The following is a 15,398-nucleotide window of genomic DNA, read 5'->3' as shown; positions in this document are numbered from 1 at the left end:
TTATTTTAGGTAATATAACTTAAACATTTAGATTCTAGCATATACTAGCTGTCTTATCTACGTAAGTGCTTACAATAAAGGAACGTCCAAAATCCAAAAGATAGTAGAAATTTGGTAAAATATCCATTTTCGGTTTCAAATAACAAAAAAAGAATGAAAGGATTAGAAACTGATAATCTGGACATATAGGCTAAGAACCGTATTATACACCTTACTAACGTTTTTACTCTCCTCTTCACATTTTCCCCTTCATATCCAATCACTACTGTTCCAATAAAAAAAAAATAACCGTTCCAACACTTTATATAAAAGAAACTTTCATCATCTTTCTTATCACGCCCTCCAAACCAAAGAAAAGAAAGTACAAGTTCTTCAGCACAAGTTCTTGAAAATGCTGGCAATGGAAACCCTTTCAGCGTTCCCTTTTCCTCATACATTCTTTGATTCCGATGAGTTTGCACCACTTCCTGAAAAATGCCATCATGATTTAACATTCAATTTCAAAGTCAATCATGACGCTGAAAAACTTAAAGAACAAGAGCAAGATTTTAGTTTTCCATGCTTTGATAGTCTAAAAGAGACATTTGTAACTGCGGAAGAGATATTTGACAACGGTCAAATCAAACCAATCTTTCCCGTTCTCCACCAATCTCATATGATCACGGCGAAAAATGGTAATGTGATATCATCACCTCTCCGGCGATTCCCCACGAGAAACTGTAATGTGATATCATCACCTCTCGGGATATCGCCGGAGAGGTTCTTTGTTGAGCAGCATTGCAATGTTCTTCCTTTAGCTTCTAAATCACAGGGAGCACCTAAACCAATAATCTGCGAGTTGTCGAAGAAAATGACGAATTTAGAGGTGGAAGTAGTCGAGGAGTCGAAAAAGAGGCGCAACAAGAAGAGCTCGATTTCATTCTTAAATTTGTGGCGGCTACGCCGGCACCTGAAGCGTCAAAACTTCAACGATGGGAAGGACGGTCTAATTTGTCCAGCATCAACGAATAAGAAAACAAAGGCAAAGGGAAGGAGGGAAAAGAAAAGAGTATCAGCTCATGAACAATTTTACGTGATGAACAGACTTAAGAAGGAGAGCAATAAACGAAGGTCTTTTCTTCCTTACAAACTGCAATTATGTGGGTTATTTGCCAGCTTGAATATATTTAGTGGGAACCTTCTTTCATATTCCCAATCTTAGCTTTTCCTTGCTCATTTAGAGGAGTTGATGAAAAAGGCATATCCAATCCTTACTTTTCTTCGGCTACAAAATTGTTGTACATTTTATGTTATTATTTATTTATTTATGTGACACAGGAGTTTGCTAGCTTCTTGATGTAAGGGAATTTTTTTTGCTCTTGATCATATTCAGGAGTTTCCAAATTCCCAGACAATGTAAATTTAATAGTTTTGGTAAAAAAAAAAAAAAAGAATTAGTGTAGACAGATTTTTCAGCCTCTTTTTTTTTTCCATGAATATCATCACCTCTGCGAGTTAAATTTCAATTTCGCCTCTAAAATAGCCAGATGCTTAGAATGACCCCCACAATTTTGTTGGCCTCAATTAGAACTCCCAAATTTGCAATTGTGGTTCTAACTTGTCCCTGCGATCATTTCCATCACCAAAATGTTGATTTGATGCAATTACATGACACAATGGACACTACTTAAACGACGGCGCATTGGTTTCGCGCCCAAACCCTTTGAAAACCACGTCATTTCAGTTTTTTGTGAATTAAAACTCTTTCTTTTCACTACGACGATCGTAAGTTGCCAAATATCAAGAAAACCCTTACACTACGTGGTTTCCAAAGGGGTTGCGCGCGAAACCAATGCGCCGTCGTTTAAGTAGTGTCCACCATGTCATGCAATTGCGCTAGATCAGCATTCCGGTGACGGAAATTATTGCAGGGGCAACTTGGAGCCACAATTGTAAATTTGGGGGTTCTAATTGGGGCCAACGAAATTGTGGGGATCATTCTAAACATTAGACCAAATTTCAGGAACCAAATTGAGATTTAACTCCCTCTATTGCTTATAGATTCTTCACACATTTAAAGAGGGAATCATCAAGAAATATTACAACATTCTTATAAAAAACTTTTGGAGCACATAGCTAATTCGTAATTCTTTTGCACATCATAAAATTCCAAAAATGAGAAAGACAAACTTATACAGTTATATTAGCCCATCTGAAAGGTGCTATAGAGCAAAATTGCTATTTATCTTTAGAACATTGTAAAGAGGGTGACACTGGCACACAGTACTCTTGAGAAATGTGAGATTTCCATTAAAAAATAACACATGTGATGACACATATTCCATCTTTTTCTCCTTTCTGGGATAGGTAATACCTATACTCCAATTTTCATGGGAAAAAGGCAAAAGAAAAAGTTCCAATTACAATGGTTCTCTTGCTATCATCAGTTTCTCAGAAGAGGGTAAAATCTTTTGCACATTTGACAAATGTTAGCATGGAAGCCATTTGCACATTTACCCCTTTCTGTCGTCACCCAAATCGGTTAGACTCTGATCAATCTGCAAAAGATATCATAGGACAAAGACTTGCAATAAGTTATAACAAACCAAAACATAAATTGGAAGTAATGACTGATGAATACCTTGTACAGATTTGAAAGAATGCAAAATTGCTAACACAGCATGCATTTTACTTGGTCATGGTTGATGACAAGTAGAAATTCCAAAATATTGAGCCCATTGACATGAAAGCTACTCGTGCTTGAAGAGGCACCACCCTATATATAACAGATATATAGGTATAGAATTCAAATAACAAATAAAATCCAAAATTCACAACAATCTCATTATAATAATACTAATGTTCATAGAATCATCAAACTAGCCATGTTACCCATTCTTGTAAAAACAAAATATCCACTACTCCATCAAAATATGAAAACAAAATATTAGTATATTCTCCTACTTGGGCAACATTGGTTGGGTCATAGATTAATGTTGAATAACAGTAGCTTAAAAATAATAACCATAAAAACTACTCTAGGAATTTTGTTAGCTTAAAAGTTTCTGAAAAAATAAAAAATTGTATGCTACTCTACGATTAAATGATTGTAGCTACAAATAATAGCCGAAAAATAATAACCGTGTGAAGAGATCACTTTAGTTTGCAAATCTATTTGCTAGCCATACGCAAATAGTAAAATATACAAAGTTTAGTTCACCAATCACTTCATAATAAAAGCACCTTATCAACAATGACCATGAAACATGGATACTTTAGGTGTTTTTCTATTTGCAAATGGCTAGTAAATAATATCCACATAGAGAAATAATATCCCAATGGTCAACAATCACATATTTATGTTTTCTTAATCATTTATCTAACGGGCAAGAGACTTTATCCTAATATGTTTAGAGATGAAGGGCCACCACTTACTAGTTGGTGGGAGAATTAACTGAACTATATCACAGTCAATTGTCTAGGGTTTGGCACTGGTGTCACATTCTAACAGCAAAAACCAAGTTTCGCATCCAAACTCTCTGAGACACAGTGCTGTAACATGCAATAACTCAGCATTCACGGTGGAAAAGGAAATCACAATCTGTTTATCCCTGTGGATAGCTTTATTAGTTAAGTGAGTTGTATACAACCACAATGACTCACTCGTAAAATTAATAAAATTATTCATTTTTTGAGATATTTTGCAACTTGAGTTGGTTTTGGCTTGACTGACCCATGGGGTTAATTAGATGGGCAGCATAGTATTTGAGACGACTACCTCAACAGTAAAATTCTTCTGCCCTCAAATATCAGATCTTTATAATCATGGCCTTGTCCATGTCACTAATTGATCTGTTGGCCTTGTCTACTTGTAACTTTTACCATGAACTGAAAATATTTTCCTTACTAACAAAGACTGTTATCCTTGTTACATACCCTGGAGAGAGAGAGAATGCTGAGTCAGCAGCAAAGGCAGCTAAAAAAGGGAAGAAAATAATCCCTTTACCTTATCATTATTCTAGAAGAAGCAATAAAGAAAAGGGAAGAATAATAGGGCAGGAGAAATGTGTAATCATAAGTGACAATAATTGATGATTGGATTAGTCAGATGAGAGAATCAGGGAGGCGTAATCGTAGGAGTTGAATGCTAATTATGATAATTAATCTGAGGGAAGGCAATAAAAGGAGGAGCTGATTAGGTGAAAGGCAAGAAAAGATTTGGAAAGGTCTAGGCTAGGAGAGAAGAGGACTCTCAAAGTTCCTCTGTTGTCTTTTACTATTCTACTGTATTTCTATATTTCCCTTAAAATAAATTCCAGTGTAACAACTGGTATCAAAGCACCGATCTTAGGTGTTCTGTGCATGGTTTCCACGCGAGCTGCCATGGAGTCGAGGTTGGAAGTCTTGGAGAAGCAAATGGAGGAGATGAGGGAGGCCCAGAATCGTTTGCTGGAAGCTCAAAACCGATCATTTGAACTCTTATCCACCAACCTGCTGAGACAGGTGAGGGAAATGTTTTCGCAACAACACCATGACCAGGGAGGAAACGGGGCTGGAGGGAGAAACGGGGGAGATGGAGAAGGTTCAGAAGGCAGAGGCGGTGGTAATAATGAAGGTGAAATAGAACAGAGGAGATTTGAGCCTACCAGGAAGCTTGACATTCCTATCTTCTCAGGAGATGATGCAAATGGCTGGCTGGTGAAGATGGAAAGATATTTTCGTGTCACCCAGGTGGCTCCGACAGAAAGGATGGACTTTGTCACTCTTGCTTTGGAGGGAAAGGCTCTCGCATGGATGGAGTGGTGGGAAGAATACACACCATTTCAGACATGGAGACGATTCAAGGAGGACTTATTGAAACGTTTTCAACCTGGAGCTGCTCTCAACCCCATGGCTCCGTTACTAGAGGTGAAACAGGTGGAGGTCGTCGCTCAGTATAGGTGAGAGTTTGAGGCTGCAGCACGAACGCAAAGAAACTTGCGAACAGAGGCTCTCATGTGCATCTTTGCAAATGGACTGAAAAAGGAAATTCAGGCGGAGTTGGAGTTGGAGGTGGCTCGGTTCGATAATTTACCAGCTTTAATGGATAGAGCTACGCTATTGAATGGAGAAATCAAGCATGGAAGGAGACTGGGGTTGACCCTAACGGCAGGAGGGTGGAGGGGTTGACGAAAGGGAGCGGATCAGGCAGATCCGGTTCGGTGGGAGCTAGATTTGGAGTTTTCAAAAATCCTAGTTCGGCGAAGTACAACACCCACGGCGGCAGAGGCGAATCGAGGGGAGAGATTGGATCCAACACAAACAGAGGCACCCCTACTCCTCGTACAGGCTTCAACACCAGTTCGAACGGAGGCAGCAGCGCTTCTCATTCGCAGACGACTTGTAACAGCGGCACACGGAGGCTCTCGAACGAAGAGTGGGCAGAGAGACAGAGGAAAGGGTTGTGCTTCAAATGTGGAGAGAAGTGGGGACCTGATCATAGGTGCTCCATGAAGCACTATCAAATCATACTCCTAGGAGAAAATGCAGAAGGAGACGTAGGGATGAACCAAGAGGCCCATGAAGGGGAACTTGAACGGGAAGAGCTGCAATTGTCATCATACAGCTATTGGGGACTTACTACTCACAAGACCTTTAAGGTTCAAGGGGAGATTCAGGGCAGAACAGTGGTGGTGCTCATCGACCCTGGGGCTTCGGCAAATTTCATTGCCACCGAGATGGTTAGGCGGCTGGTGTTACCGGTGAGAAAGATAAGGGAGTTTCAAGTGGAGGTGGGGAACGGTGCTATGGAAAAGGGGAATGAAGGCTGTGAAGGAGTTCACTTGAATATTCAAGGGTCCAAATAGTCCAAAACTTCTTTGTAATGAAGCTGGGTTGTTCGGAGGTGGTGTTAGGATCAGGATGGCTGGCGAGTCTAGGGAGGTTTGTGGGAGATTATGGAGAATTAACATTGAACTGGAAGCAAGATGGCAGGCAAATGCAACTAAAAAGTATCCTTCCTTGAGCAGAAGCAGGGCTTCATGGAAGAAGACTTTGCACGCTCTGAAAAGTGATGGGGAGGGTTATGTTATCACCACCAAGGTTGCTGCCACCGAGGAGCGAGAGCAAGAGGTGATTTCTGCTGAAGCTAAACAATTTCTGCAACAATATGGGGACTTGTTTCAGACCCCTATAGGCCTCTCACCCAAACGCGAGAAGGACCATGCAATCATCTTGAAGGAAGGGTCAGAAATTCCTCGCATCAGATCCTATAGATAGCCACAATATCAGAAAACCAAGATTGAGAAAATTGTAGAAGAGATGCTGAATTCTGGCATCATACATCCGAGCACTAGCCCGTTCTCAAGTCCGGTGATCCTAGTTAAAAAGAAAGATGGAGGCTGGCGATTCTGCGTAGATTACCAAGCATTGAATTGAGAGACCATAGCTGATAAATTCCCAATTCCGGTGATTGATGAGCTGCTAGACGAATTGGGAAATGCAAACATATTCTCTAAGCTAGACCTCAAGTCCGGCTATCACCAACTAAGGATGAGAGAAGATGACATCCACAAAACCGCTTTTCGAATTCATGAAGGACACTATGAGTTTCTCGTGATGCCCTTCAGGCTCACAAACGCTCCTTCCACTTTCCAAGTACTCATGAATCAGGTGTTGTGACCATTTTTGAGGAAGTTTGTTGTGGTTTTTTTCAATGATATACTCGTCTATAGCTTGAGTTTGGAAGAACATTGAGGTCATTTGCAGCAGATTTTTGAAGTCCTCCGGCGCAACCAGCTCTAACTCAATAAGAAGAAATGCAAATTCGCCCAAGAACATATTGAATACCTGGGTCACATTATATCCAAAGAAGGAGTGGCAGCAGACCCCAAAAAGGTTCAAGACATGGTGGATGGGCCAGTTCCAAGGGACCCCAAAGGGTTGAGGGGATTCCTTGGGTTAACCAGTTACTATTCCCGTTTCGTGACGAATTATGGAGGCATAGCTTGGCCCCTTACACAACTACTGAAAAATGATCAATTCAAGTGAGGTAATGAGGCACAAGCAGCTTTCGAAGCACTCAAGACTGCCATGGTGACAGTCAAGGTGCTGGCTGTCCCTTCATTTTCAAAGCCCTTCGCAGTGGAAACTGATGCTTCCGGGAAGGGAATAGGGGCAGTACTTCTACAGGAAGGCAGGCCGGTGGCTTACATGAGTCAGAAACTTTCTGAACAAGCTCAAGCTAAATCTGTTTATGAGAGGGAGTTGATGGCTATAGTCTTGGCAATTCAAAAATGGAGGCATTACCTCTTGGGTCAACGGTTCACTATTTATACGGACCAGAAGAGTCTTAAATTCTTTCTTGATCAGAGAATCGGAGGCAAGGAACAACAGAAGTGGATGACCAAGTTGCTTGGGTTTGATTTCGAAATAAAATACAAGGCAGGGAAAGACAACCAAGTAGCTGATGCCCTCTCCAGAAAACTCCAATTTGCTGTTGTTTCCATGGTTTCAGCTGAATGGGCAAACTTAGAAGAGGAGGTGCAACATGACCCAAAACTCAAGAGCATTATGCAAGATCTGATTTTTGGAAAGGAGGTTACTGCTGGATATGCATTTAAAAATGGGAGGTTGCTGCACCAAGGGCATTTGGTTATTCCAAGGTATTCGAAGTTGATTCCCAAGATATTGGAGGAATTCCATGACACAAAGTTGGGAGGATATTCTAGTTTTTTCCGAACTTATAAGAGGATAGCTGGAGTACTGTATTGGGAGGGAATGAAGAAGGCCATCATGGATTACGTGAGACAATGTGAAGTATGCCAAAGGAACAAACATTCCACCTTGACTCCAAGCTGGGCTGCTATAGCCACTCCCTCTTCCGACAAATATTTGGCCAGATATAGCTATGGACTTCATTGGAGGCCTACCAAAGGCACAAGAGAAGGACACCATCTTCGTTGTGGTTGATAGGATGACGAAGTACGCTCATTTCTTTCCCTTATCTCACCCTTATTCAGCAAAGGAAGTTGCAGACCTGTTTGTGAAAGAAGTGGTGAGACTTCATGGGCTCCCTACATCGATTGTTTCCAACCGTGACCGGCTGTCCATGAGTGGTTTCTGGTCCGAAATCTTCAAGGCAGCAGACACATCATTAAAGATGAGCTCAGCCCATCATCCCCAAACGGATGGGCAAAGCGAGGCAGTCAACAAGTGCGTGGAAACTTACCTCAGGTGCTTTGCGGGGTCTACGCCAAAGCAATGGCCCTGATGGCTGAATTGTGCAGAATATTGGTATAACACCAATTATCATGGGTCGATCAAAATGACCCCCTTCAAGGCCCTTTATGGAAGGGAACCCCGGTTCTGTTGCGGGGTCAGGGCAAAGCTGCGGTTGAAGAAGTAAGAAATCTTATGGAGGAAAGGAATTAGATGTTGGATGAATTGAGGTTTCAACTAGAAAGGGCCCAAAACCGAATGAGGACATATGCTGATAAGAAGAGGAGGGACGTCACTTTTGAGCCAGGAGAGTTTGTGTACCTCAAACTGCAGCCTTATCGAATGAAGACCTTGGCAAAAAGGGTCAACCAAAAGCTGAGTACAAGATTCTATGGCCCTTATGAGATTCTTGCGAAGATTGGGCAGGTTGCCTACAAGCTTAAATTACCGGAAGGAGCTCGGGTGCATCCGGTCTTCCATGTTTCTTTATTGAAGAAGTGTGTCAAGCCCACTGCTCAGATTCAGCCACTTCCTACGACTCTAACAGAAGAGTATGAACTACAAGCTGAACCCCAAGAAATCCTAGCTGTTAGGAAAAATGCGGCTGGTAAATTGGAGGTGTTGATCAAGTGGAGGGACCTTCCAGAATTCGAGAATTCGAGAATTCGTGGGAAGCAACAGCTGCAATTCAAGAAGCCTTTCCTTCCTTTCACCTTGAGGACAAGGTGATGCTTCAAGGGGAAGGTATTGTTACATACCCTGGAGAGAGAGAGAGAGAGAGAGAGAGAGAGAGAGAGAGAGGTGAGTCAGTAGCAAAGGCAGCTAAAACAGGGAAGAAAATAATCCCTTTACCTTATCATTATTCTAGAAGAAGCTAGAATAAAAAAAGGGAGGAATAATAGGGCAGGAGAAATGTGTAATCACAAGTGACAATAATTGATGATTGAATTAGTCATATGAGAGAATCAGGGAGGCGTAATCGTAGGAGTTGAATGCTAATTATGATAATTAATTTGAGGGAAGGCAATAAAAGGAAGAGCTGATTAGGTGAGAGGTAGGAAAAGATTTGGAAAGGCCTAGGCTAGGAGAGAAGACGACTCTCAAAGTTCTTCTGTTGTCTTTTACTATTCTATTGTATTTCTATATTTCCCTTCAAATAAATTCCAGTGTAACACCTTGCTTTATTATAAACGGCACTGCTAACCATGTTGAGCTTCTTGACATGCAATAAAGGGCAATAGGAAGATATTGAGCTAGTTCTTAGGAAATAAGGTATTGCCATAACTTTGGGAAATGATCCTCCCTTGACTAATGAAAGTACTGTGTATAAAGCTTATCACAAGGAGTGGACAAACACAAATCAACGAGCACTGACTTTTACCCAAAATTTATTTTGCTTCCATTAGAGAAAAGTATGCAGTAAGCTGAGACTAGTCAATTTACAAATTACGAATAGTTCCATCAATGAGGTATGATGCAAATGGTGGTGTTAAGCAATATATAATGGATTTTCTTACCATACCCAGAAGGGAAATAGGATATTCGCCATGCAGTAAAAAGCCTTCCCCATAAAGAGAAGAAAATCCAAGGAAAAACAAAAGTCTTGATATAGAAAAATAAAGAATAAAAAAGGCATGTTCATCACAAAAGCCCTAAATTTCATTGAAGCTAAGAAGGTTAACAATGTCGGTGAGTCATGCTTGCATTTGATATTAAATCTACCAGTACATATTCTTTTAAATTCAAGTAGATCAATTCTGAGGCATCTAGTTATTTGCTAATTCCTTGAGAAGGTTCAAGAGCAAGCATAATAATGTATTTTGTCAACAATTTTTCTTTTACATTTAAAAGAGGTCATTAATATACAATCTAAAGACAGAACTTTAGTAACATAATAATGATAATTTTGACTGTTCTTTTTATTTTAAAAATGTATTTTGTCTTTTATCTCATGCCACTAAAGCCACACAATGCAAATGTAAACAAAGATACTAGAGTCAATAGTTACACAATGCAAACCATCACCTTAACAGCTTGCCAATATCGCTAGAACCACAAGATCCATTTTCAATCAAAAAAAAAAAAACAAAGTTATCGAGTTTTGACTAAGAAATGAAATGTCACGTGGACAGTATACAAAATAAATCTTGATTCAAATGTAATTCAACTAATCCTATGAATTTAGATTTCCATGCAAGCATGTCAATCCATCGTGAATTTAAAGAAACATCAACCAAATCAGATTCATAGTAACTGAAAGCATACATTTCAGCTTTGTTGGCTTATTTGAAAATTTTGAAGGTTTTGCAGTTTGGCTTAACCTACCTTCTCATGAGACCATCACTTCAACTTACTTTTTTAATTTAAATATCATATATGATATATGGGCCAAGGCACTACTAAGATGTTGTAACACTCTTCTCAATACTATTGTTTCCTTTAGATTTATTCATATCTTCTTAGAAGATTTCTTATGGCAAGTTAGTATCATGGTATCAAATAAGATATGTTCCTCCTATCTTTCTCTAGATTAGGGATAGAAATCATAGTTAATATCCCACTCCTCCTTTTGTGTATCAAAACAAATTCTCAGTAAATCATATTTGCAAGGAGCTAAAATATGGTGCACAAGAAATTTATCATCCATAAGATATTCAAGGTCACTAGGTTTCATAATTACAGTCACAAACTGAATTGGCATGATATAGTGTTGAACAGCATCATACATCTCATTGCTCATGTTGATGAGACTGTACCACAATCGGCCAACCTCAGCTTTACTAAAAACTACATGCCTTCCCCAAATGAAAGCTTCTAATGTGGAAATGTAGGCCTGATCAGAAATAGGGACTTTAACCACTCCTTGTTATGGACTTTTTACTTAATATTATTATCATCAATTACGGGACCCAAATATCCACATCAAGATGTACAACAAACGAGAATTAATGAATACGAATATCTCTCTCCATCGTTTTAGAATTATTATTCATGAGCTCAATATAATTAACGTGACACATGAAAAAAGCCACAAGAGCTTGAAAGGATCAAGACATTAATTAATTAGATGGGAAGTTGTAAATAGTAATATGCACATTATGCATTACCAAATAACAAGGATTCAAAACATAATATAAACTATCATGTTGGCTAACAATACATTATACAAGGCAACCACTACAATATTCAACTTGGTGGCAGAAAAATTTTATTGTTAAGGTCATCCTGAGCACCATGTCATACCAAAACATAACTAACTAAAATGACAAAACATTCAATAAAAAAATTAAAAAAGAAAACACAATAACTATAGATTTTACATATAATTTACTGTGAAAATGTACACTCACTTAACCATAAAATATCTTAAATCCTATGAATCCATGGAATTATAATCAATATTTTATGATAATAACTTCATCAAAAAGTAAAAATAAATCTTTTTTTCCCTTGTTAAATCTTCTCTTGTGCCTCTTTTAAACCAATATTTGCTATATTTTCAGAGTCAAGAATATACTTACAAGTGAAATGATTATTGAACCTTACACTATAACATCTGGGAAGTTCTATTCTGTAAGAGTAAGATTCAAAACTAAATTACGAAATCCATCTAACAATAATTTCCCATAATTCTTCATTATGGTATCAAGAAGTATTAAGCTTCTTATCACGTCATAGAAAAGATGCTTCCATAATCATTTCCTAGAACAGGAAGGGGAACTTGGGAATTTGTTACTTGATAGGTGAAAATGAAAATTCATTGTTCTATGAAGGTATTTTGTAAATTGCATAGGTTTAAAAAATTTTCCTAGAGCAACTTAGCAAGTTTCTCCTTTACATTATTATTTTTCAAATTAAGATGTAAGAATACCGAAGGCACACAGCTCACTGAACTTGGTTTCTAAACCAAAGCTATTTGCATTCACAAGTAGAAGATTGCAAAAGAAGAAAAACACATACATAAAATAAATGAAAGACAAAGTTGAAATAATATGCGCACCAGAAATTTAATGCACTGACAGGGATCCAGAATCTAAATCCTGTGGAAACCAATTAGACATAAAGGCTCACATCAATGGATATCAAATACAGAAGCATTGGCAAGTCAAGTGATCATAAATACTCATTTCGTTTCAATATATCTGTCAAATTTTAAACATTTTATACTTTCAGAATATCTGTAAATTTCTAAGATCATAGAAGTATTAAACTATCAATTCTTTTCTTCCCACAAAGTAGTGTTAACTGTGATACTAATTATATTAATTGAATAAGTTTGTTTTAATAGGAACCATTTATGATGTTATTATATAAGCAAGATTAATACAACACTTTTCTTAAGAGGTTTTTTTATTGTTTTTTAACAGATCTAAGTAAACAAAGGGAGTAACAACCAGTTGATGAGGTTTGTACCATAAAGTAATGTTGGAAGAGCATCTCTTTGGTATTTTTGTGGAAGCTCTTTGACCTTCCCTAGCCATAAATTATTCCACGCAAAAACAACAGCAATGACACATGGACCTAATATAATCTGGTTTAGTAAAACCTGCAAAAAGGCAGAGTAAAAACACAGAGAGAATTAGAAAGTATCCTTAACAAATGTTTCTTGCTTCTATAAATTAAATTAAATAAAAATAATAAACGAAGTGAAAATTGATTTATCTTCCTAAAAGATACCCTTCGAAATTATTATGTGCTCCCAAAGCACTCAGGTGAACTATACTCAACTGCTCATATTATTTAGCTCAAATGTCAATTTATACATTGCATGTGCTTAACTACCAACAAAGAAAGAGTTTAGTGATTTTAAAGATTTCGAGAAATCAAGACATTAAAAAATATCTACTTTTCACTAGAGTTACTATTTAGCAGGATGCTTAACTCATAGTGAAGCACATAGCACTACCTTTAACACAATGTTCTGAATCGATGGTTTCGGCAAAAGGCGGTCAAGCCATTGGTACCAAGCATAAGAACCAGGGCCATATAAAAGGAATCCATAAGAAGTCATTCGCAGAGCTCGTAGCCAATCATGGTCTGAAATTTGGCTCAATGCATCCTATGAGGAAACACTTTGTTAACTAACAAAATAGCCAATCCAAAATTATCTCTAACCATTTATCTTTCTTTAAGAAGGCAAACGTAACATCTCAAAGAAAATGCATTCTACAATGGGATTACAATAGTATCTACTGCAGTGTTTGGAATGAATTAAAGAGGGAGCAGATTTGATTTTAAAACTCTTTCAAAAAGAAAATTAAAAACAAAAAATTGATAAATCCCAACGGATTGAATAGCTTTAGCTTTGAAATTCAACAAAAATCAATAAGATTTAGTAGAAACTGATTTAGTTTTAAATTTGAGAAAGTCTAGGGACAGCATTTTTATTAAAATTTGGCCAGCACTTAACCAGCAAAAGAAAAGTGAGTAATCACACACAATTAGATGTAATCTCATACAATTAAAAATACTAATGATGGATAATTGATGGCTACAAATCACAAAATTTACCGGCTCCTTAACACTCCTCTTTAAATTTTATATTAAGTAAAATCAACAGTTTTAAATTTTATATGAAGTAAATCAAATCATTTTCAATTCCAAACATTATTTCCAGATATAGTAATTGATTTAAAAATATATTTCAAATTTCATCTTTGTATTATATTCATTCAAAACATGAGACTACTTATGTGAATTTGATGTTTTAGTAGATTTGAAGATCAGAGATCTATAAAGCCCCATTGTGAATTTGATGACATTAATTAAACAGTGTATTAACCCTGACGTGTGCAAAGATGTTATAATCAACTTATACAATAAGTTTCCAACCATAAAACTAGTGTTGCTCCTAAATATAAATTATAATAGTATTCATTTATTTTGTAAATAATAATCATTGTACAAAAATAACCATAAGAACAATAAAAATCAGGGGAAAAAAAAAGAGCCAAAGAGAATTCTATTTTCTACGATGCATTATATAGAGCGATCCAGAAAACTATTTATAGCCAAAAAGCACAAGATATCCCCGATCAAATATTTCATATAAAGGCTCTGCGAAATCTGTTAATAATTATTTAATTAATTAAAAATTTGAATTTTAGTGCTTCTTTGGGTGCTATTATTTTGATAAAAAAAGATCTTTTTTAATGAAAAAAATATTATTTTTATTTTTTAGCGTGTTTGACAAATTTTTAGTAGTAGAAGTAAAAGCACTAGAAAAATAAAAATAAAAAACCATCTTTTTTAAAAAACTTTAATTTGCATCTTTTTTAAAAGATTTTTTTTTTAAAAAAATATATTTTTCATGTAATAAATAAATAAAGAATCTCACAAGGGAGTCAATGGAATATTTGTACAAGGTGTACAATGAGCTATGAGTTAAAAAATGAACATCACCCATATTATCTTTAATAACCATCCGAGTACAGGGATAATAAACATGACCTTTCGGATAAATGTCATGAAACCACTCATCCCAAAAACTTAAACTGATAGAAAAAAGTAATACTAATGGTTATATCTCTAATACTGAATCGGACATCCCTAAACCTCCATTATATACATTGTACAGATATTCCATTGGCTCCCTATACTTCCTCATAAATAAATACTTTTATATTGTTATACCCAAACATAATTAATATATAAAAAGATCTTTTTGTATGAAATATCCAAACATAAAATTACTTTTATTTTTTCATAAGATCTTTTAAGAAAAGATAACTCAGAAAAAATCTTTTCTTAAAAACTCACCCAAACAATCTGATAATAAAATAAGGTAATTCAAAACAACGAGTTAAAAAAAACTCTGGTATTTAGAACTTGGTCCTGTTCTACATGTTCAATAACCCCGCGACTAAGACTAATTTCTAGAAAACAAAAACTCAGCTCAATGAAGAAAGTGGAAAAAAACAAATAAATTTAAATGGAAGAAAACAAGAGTTGCGAAAAATAAAATGAATCAAAATGATTCTACTTACTTACCTGAGGGTCATTGCTGTGCTTATTAACAGCCTTTGCTTTGCTCCAACGGTCTCTAATCTGTGCGATTGTGTCTCCTGCGAGGGCAAGGGAGGCAGCGGTCACCGCCTGTTTCAACGGAAACCTGTAACCCTGGCCGCCGGTTGAACCGGAATTGGACCGAATACGACGCCGTTGAGACGGCCTCTGTTTCCTCGATAACGGGTTCCAGTTCCATAACCCGCAATGCCCAC

At 37.1% G+C, this 15,398-nt stretch overlaps 2 protein-coding genes across 8 annotated transcripts; one reads left to right on the top strand and one right to left on the bottom strand.

The window, feature by feature from the left end:
- Window positions 2,156-15,398, bottom strand: LOC107629827 (protein Mpv17; the record flags this gene model as incomplete). 7 transcript variants are annotated; one of them, XR_002359011.1, is given in 7 exon segments in its annotated part: window positions 2,156-2,537; window positions 2,621-2,755; window positions 9,696-9,739; window positions 12,179-12,218; window positions 12,592-12,724; window positions 13,085-13,237; window positions 15,169-15,398. XR_002359011.1 is itself a non-coding variant. In XM_021118420.1 (7 exon segments), coding segments are annotated over 6 exon segments (683 nt in total), but the record flags the coding sequence as incomplete, so codon positions are not given.
- Window positions 4,206-8,379, top strand: LOC107629828. The gene has a single exon (XM_021118424.1). The coding sequence runs from the start codon at window positions 4,342-4,344 to the stop codon at window positions 4,921-4,923; it is 582 nt and encodes a 193-aa protein (XP_020974083.1). The 5' UTR covers window positions 4,206-4,341; the 3' UTR covers window positions 4,924-8,379.

Source organism: Arachis ipaensis, chromosome B03 (genome assembly GCF_000816755.2).
Source record: "Arachis ipaensis cultivar K30076 chromosome B03, Araip1.1, whole genome shotgun sequence".
Classification (NCBI taxonomy): Eukaryota; Viridiplantae; Streptophyta; class Magnoliopsida; order Fabales; family Fabaceae; genus Arachis; species Arachis ipaensis.
This window is presented reverse-complemented; position numbering and strand designations above follow the sequence as displayed.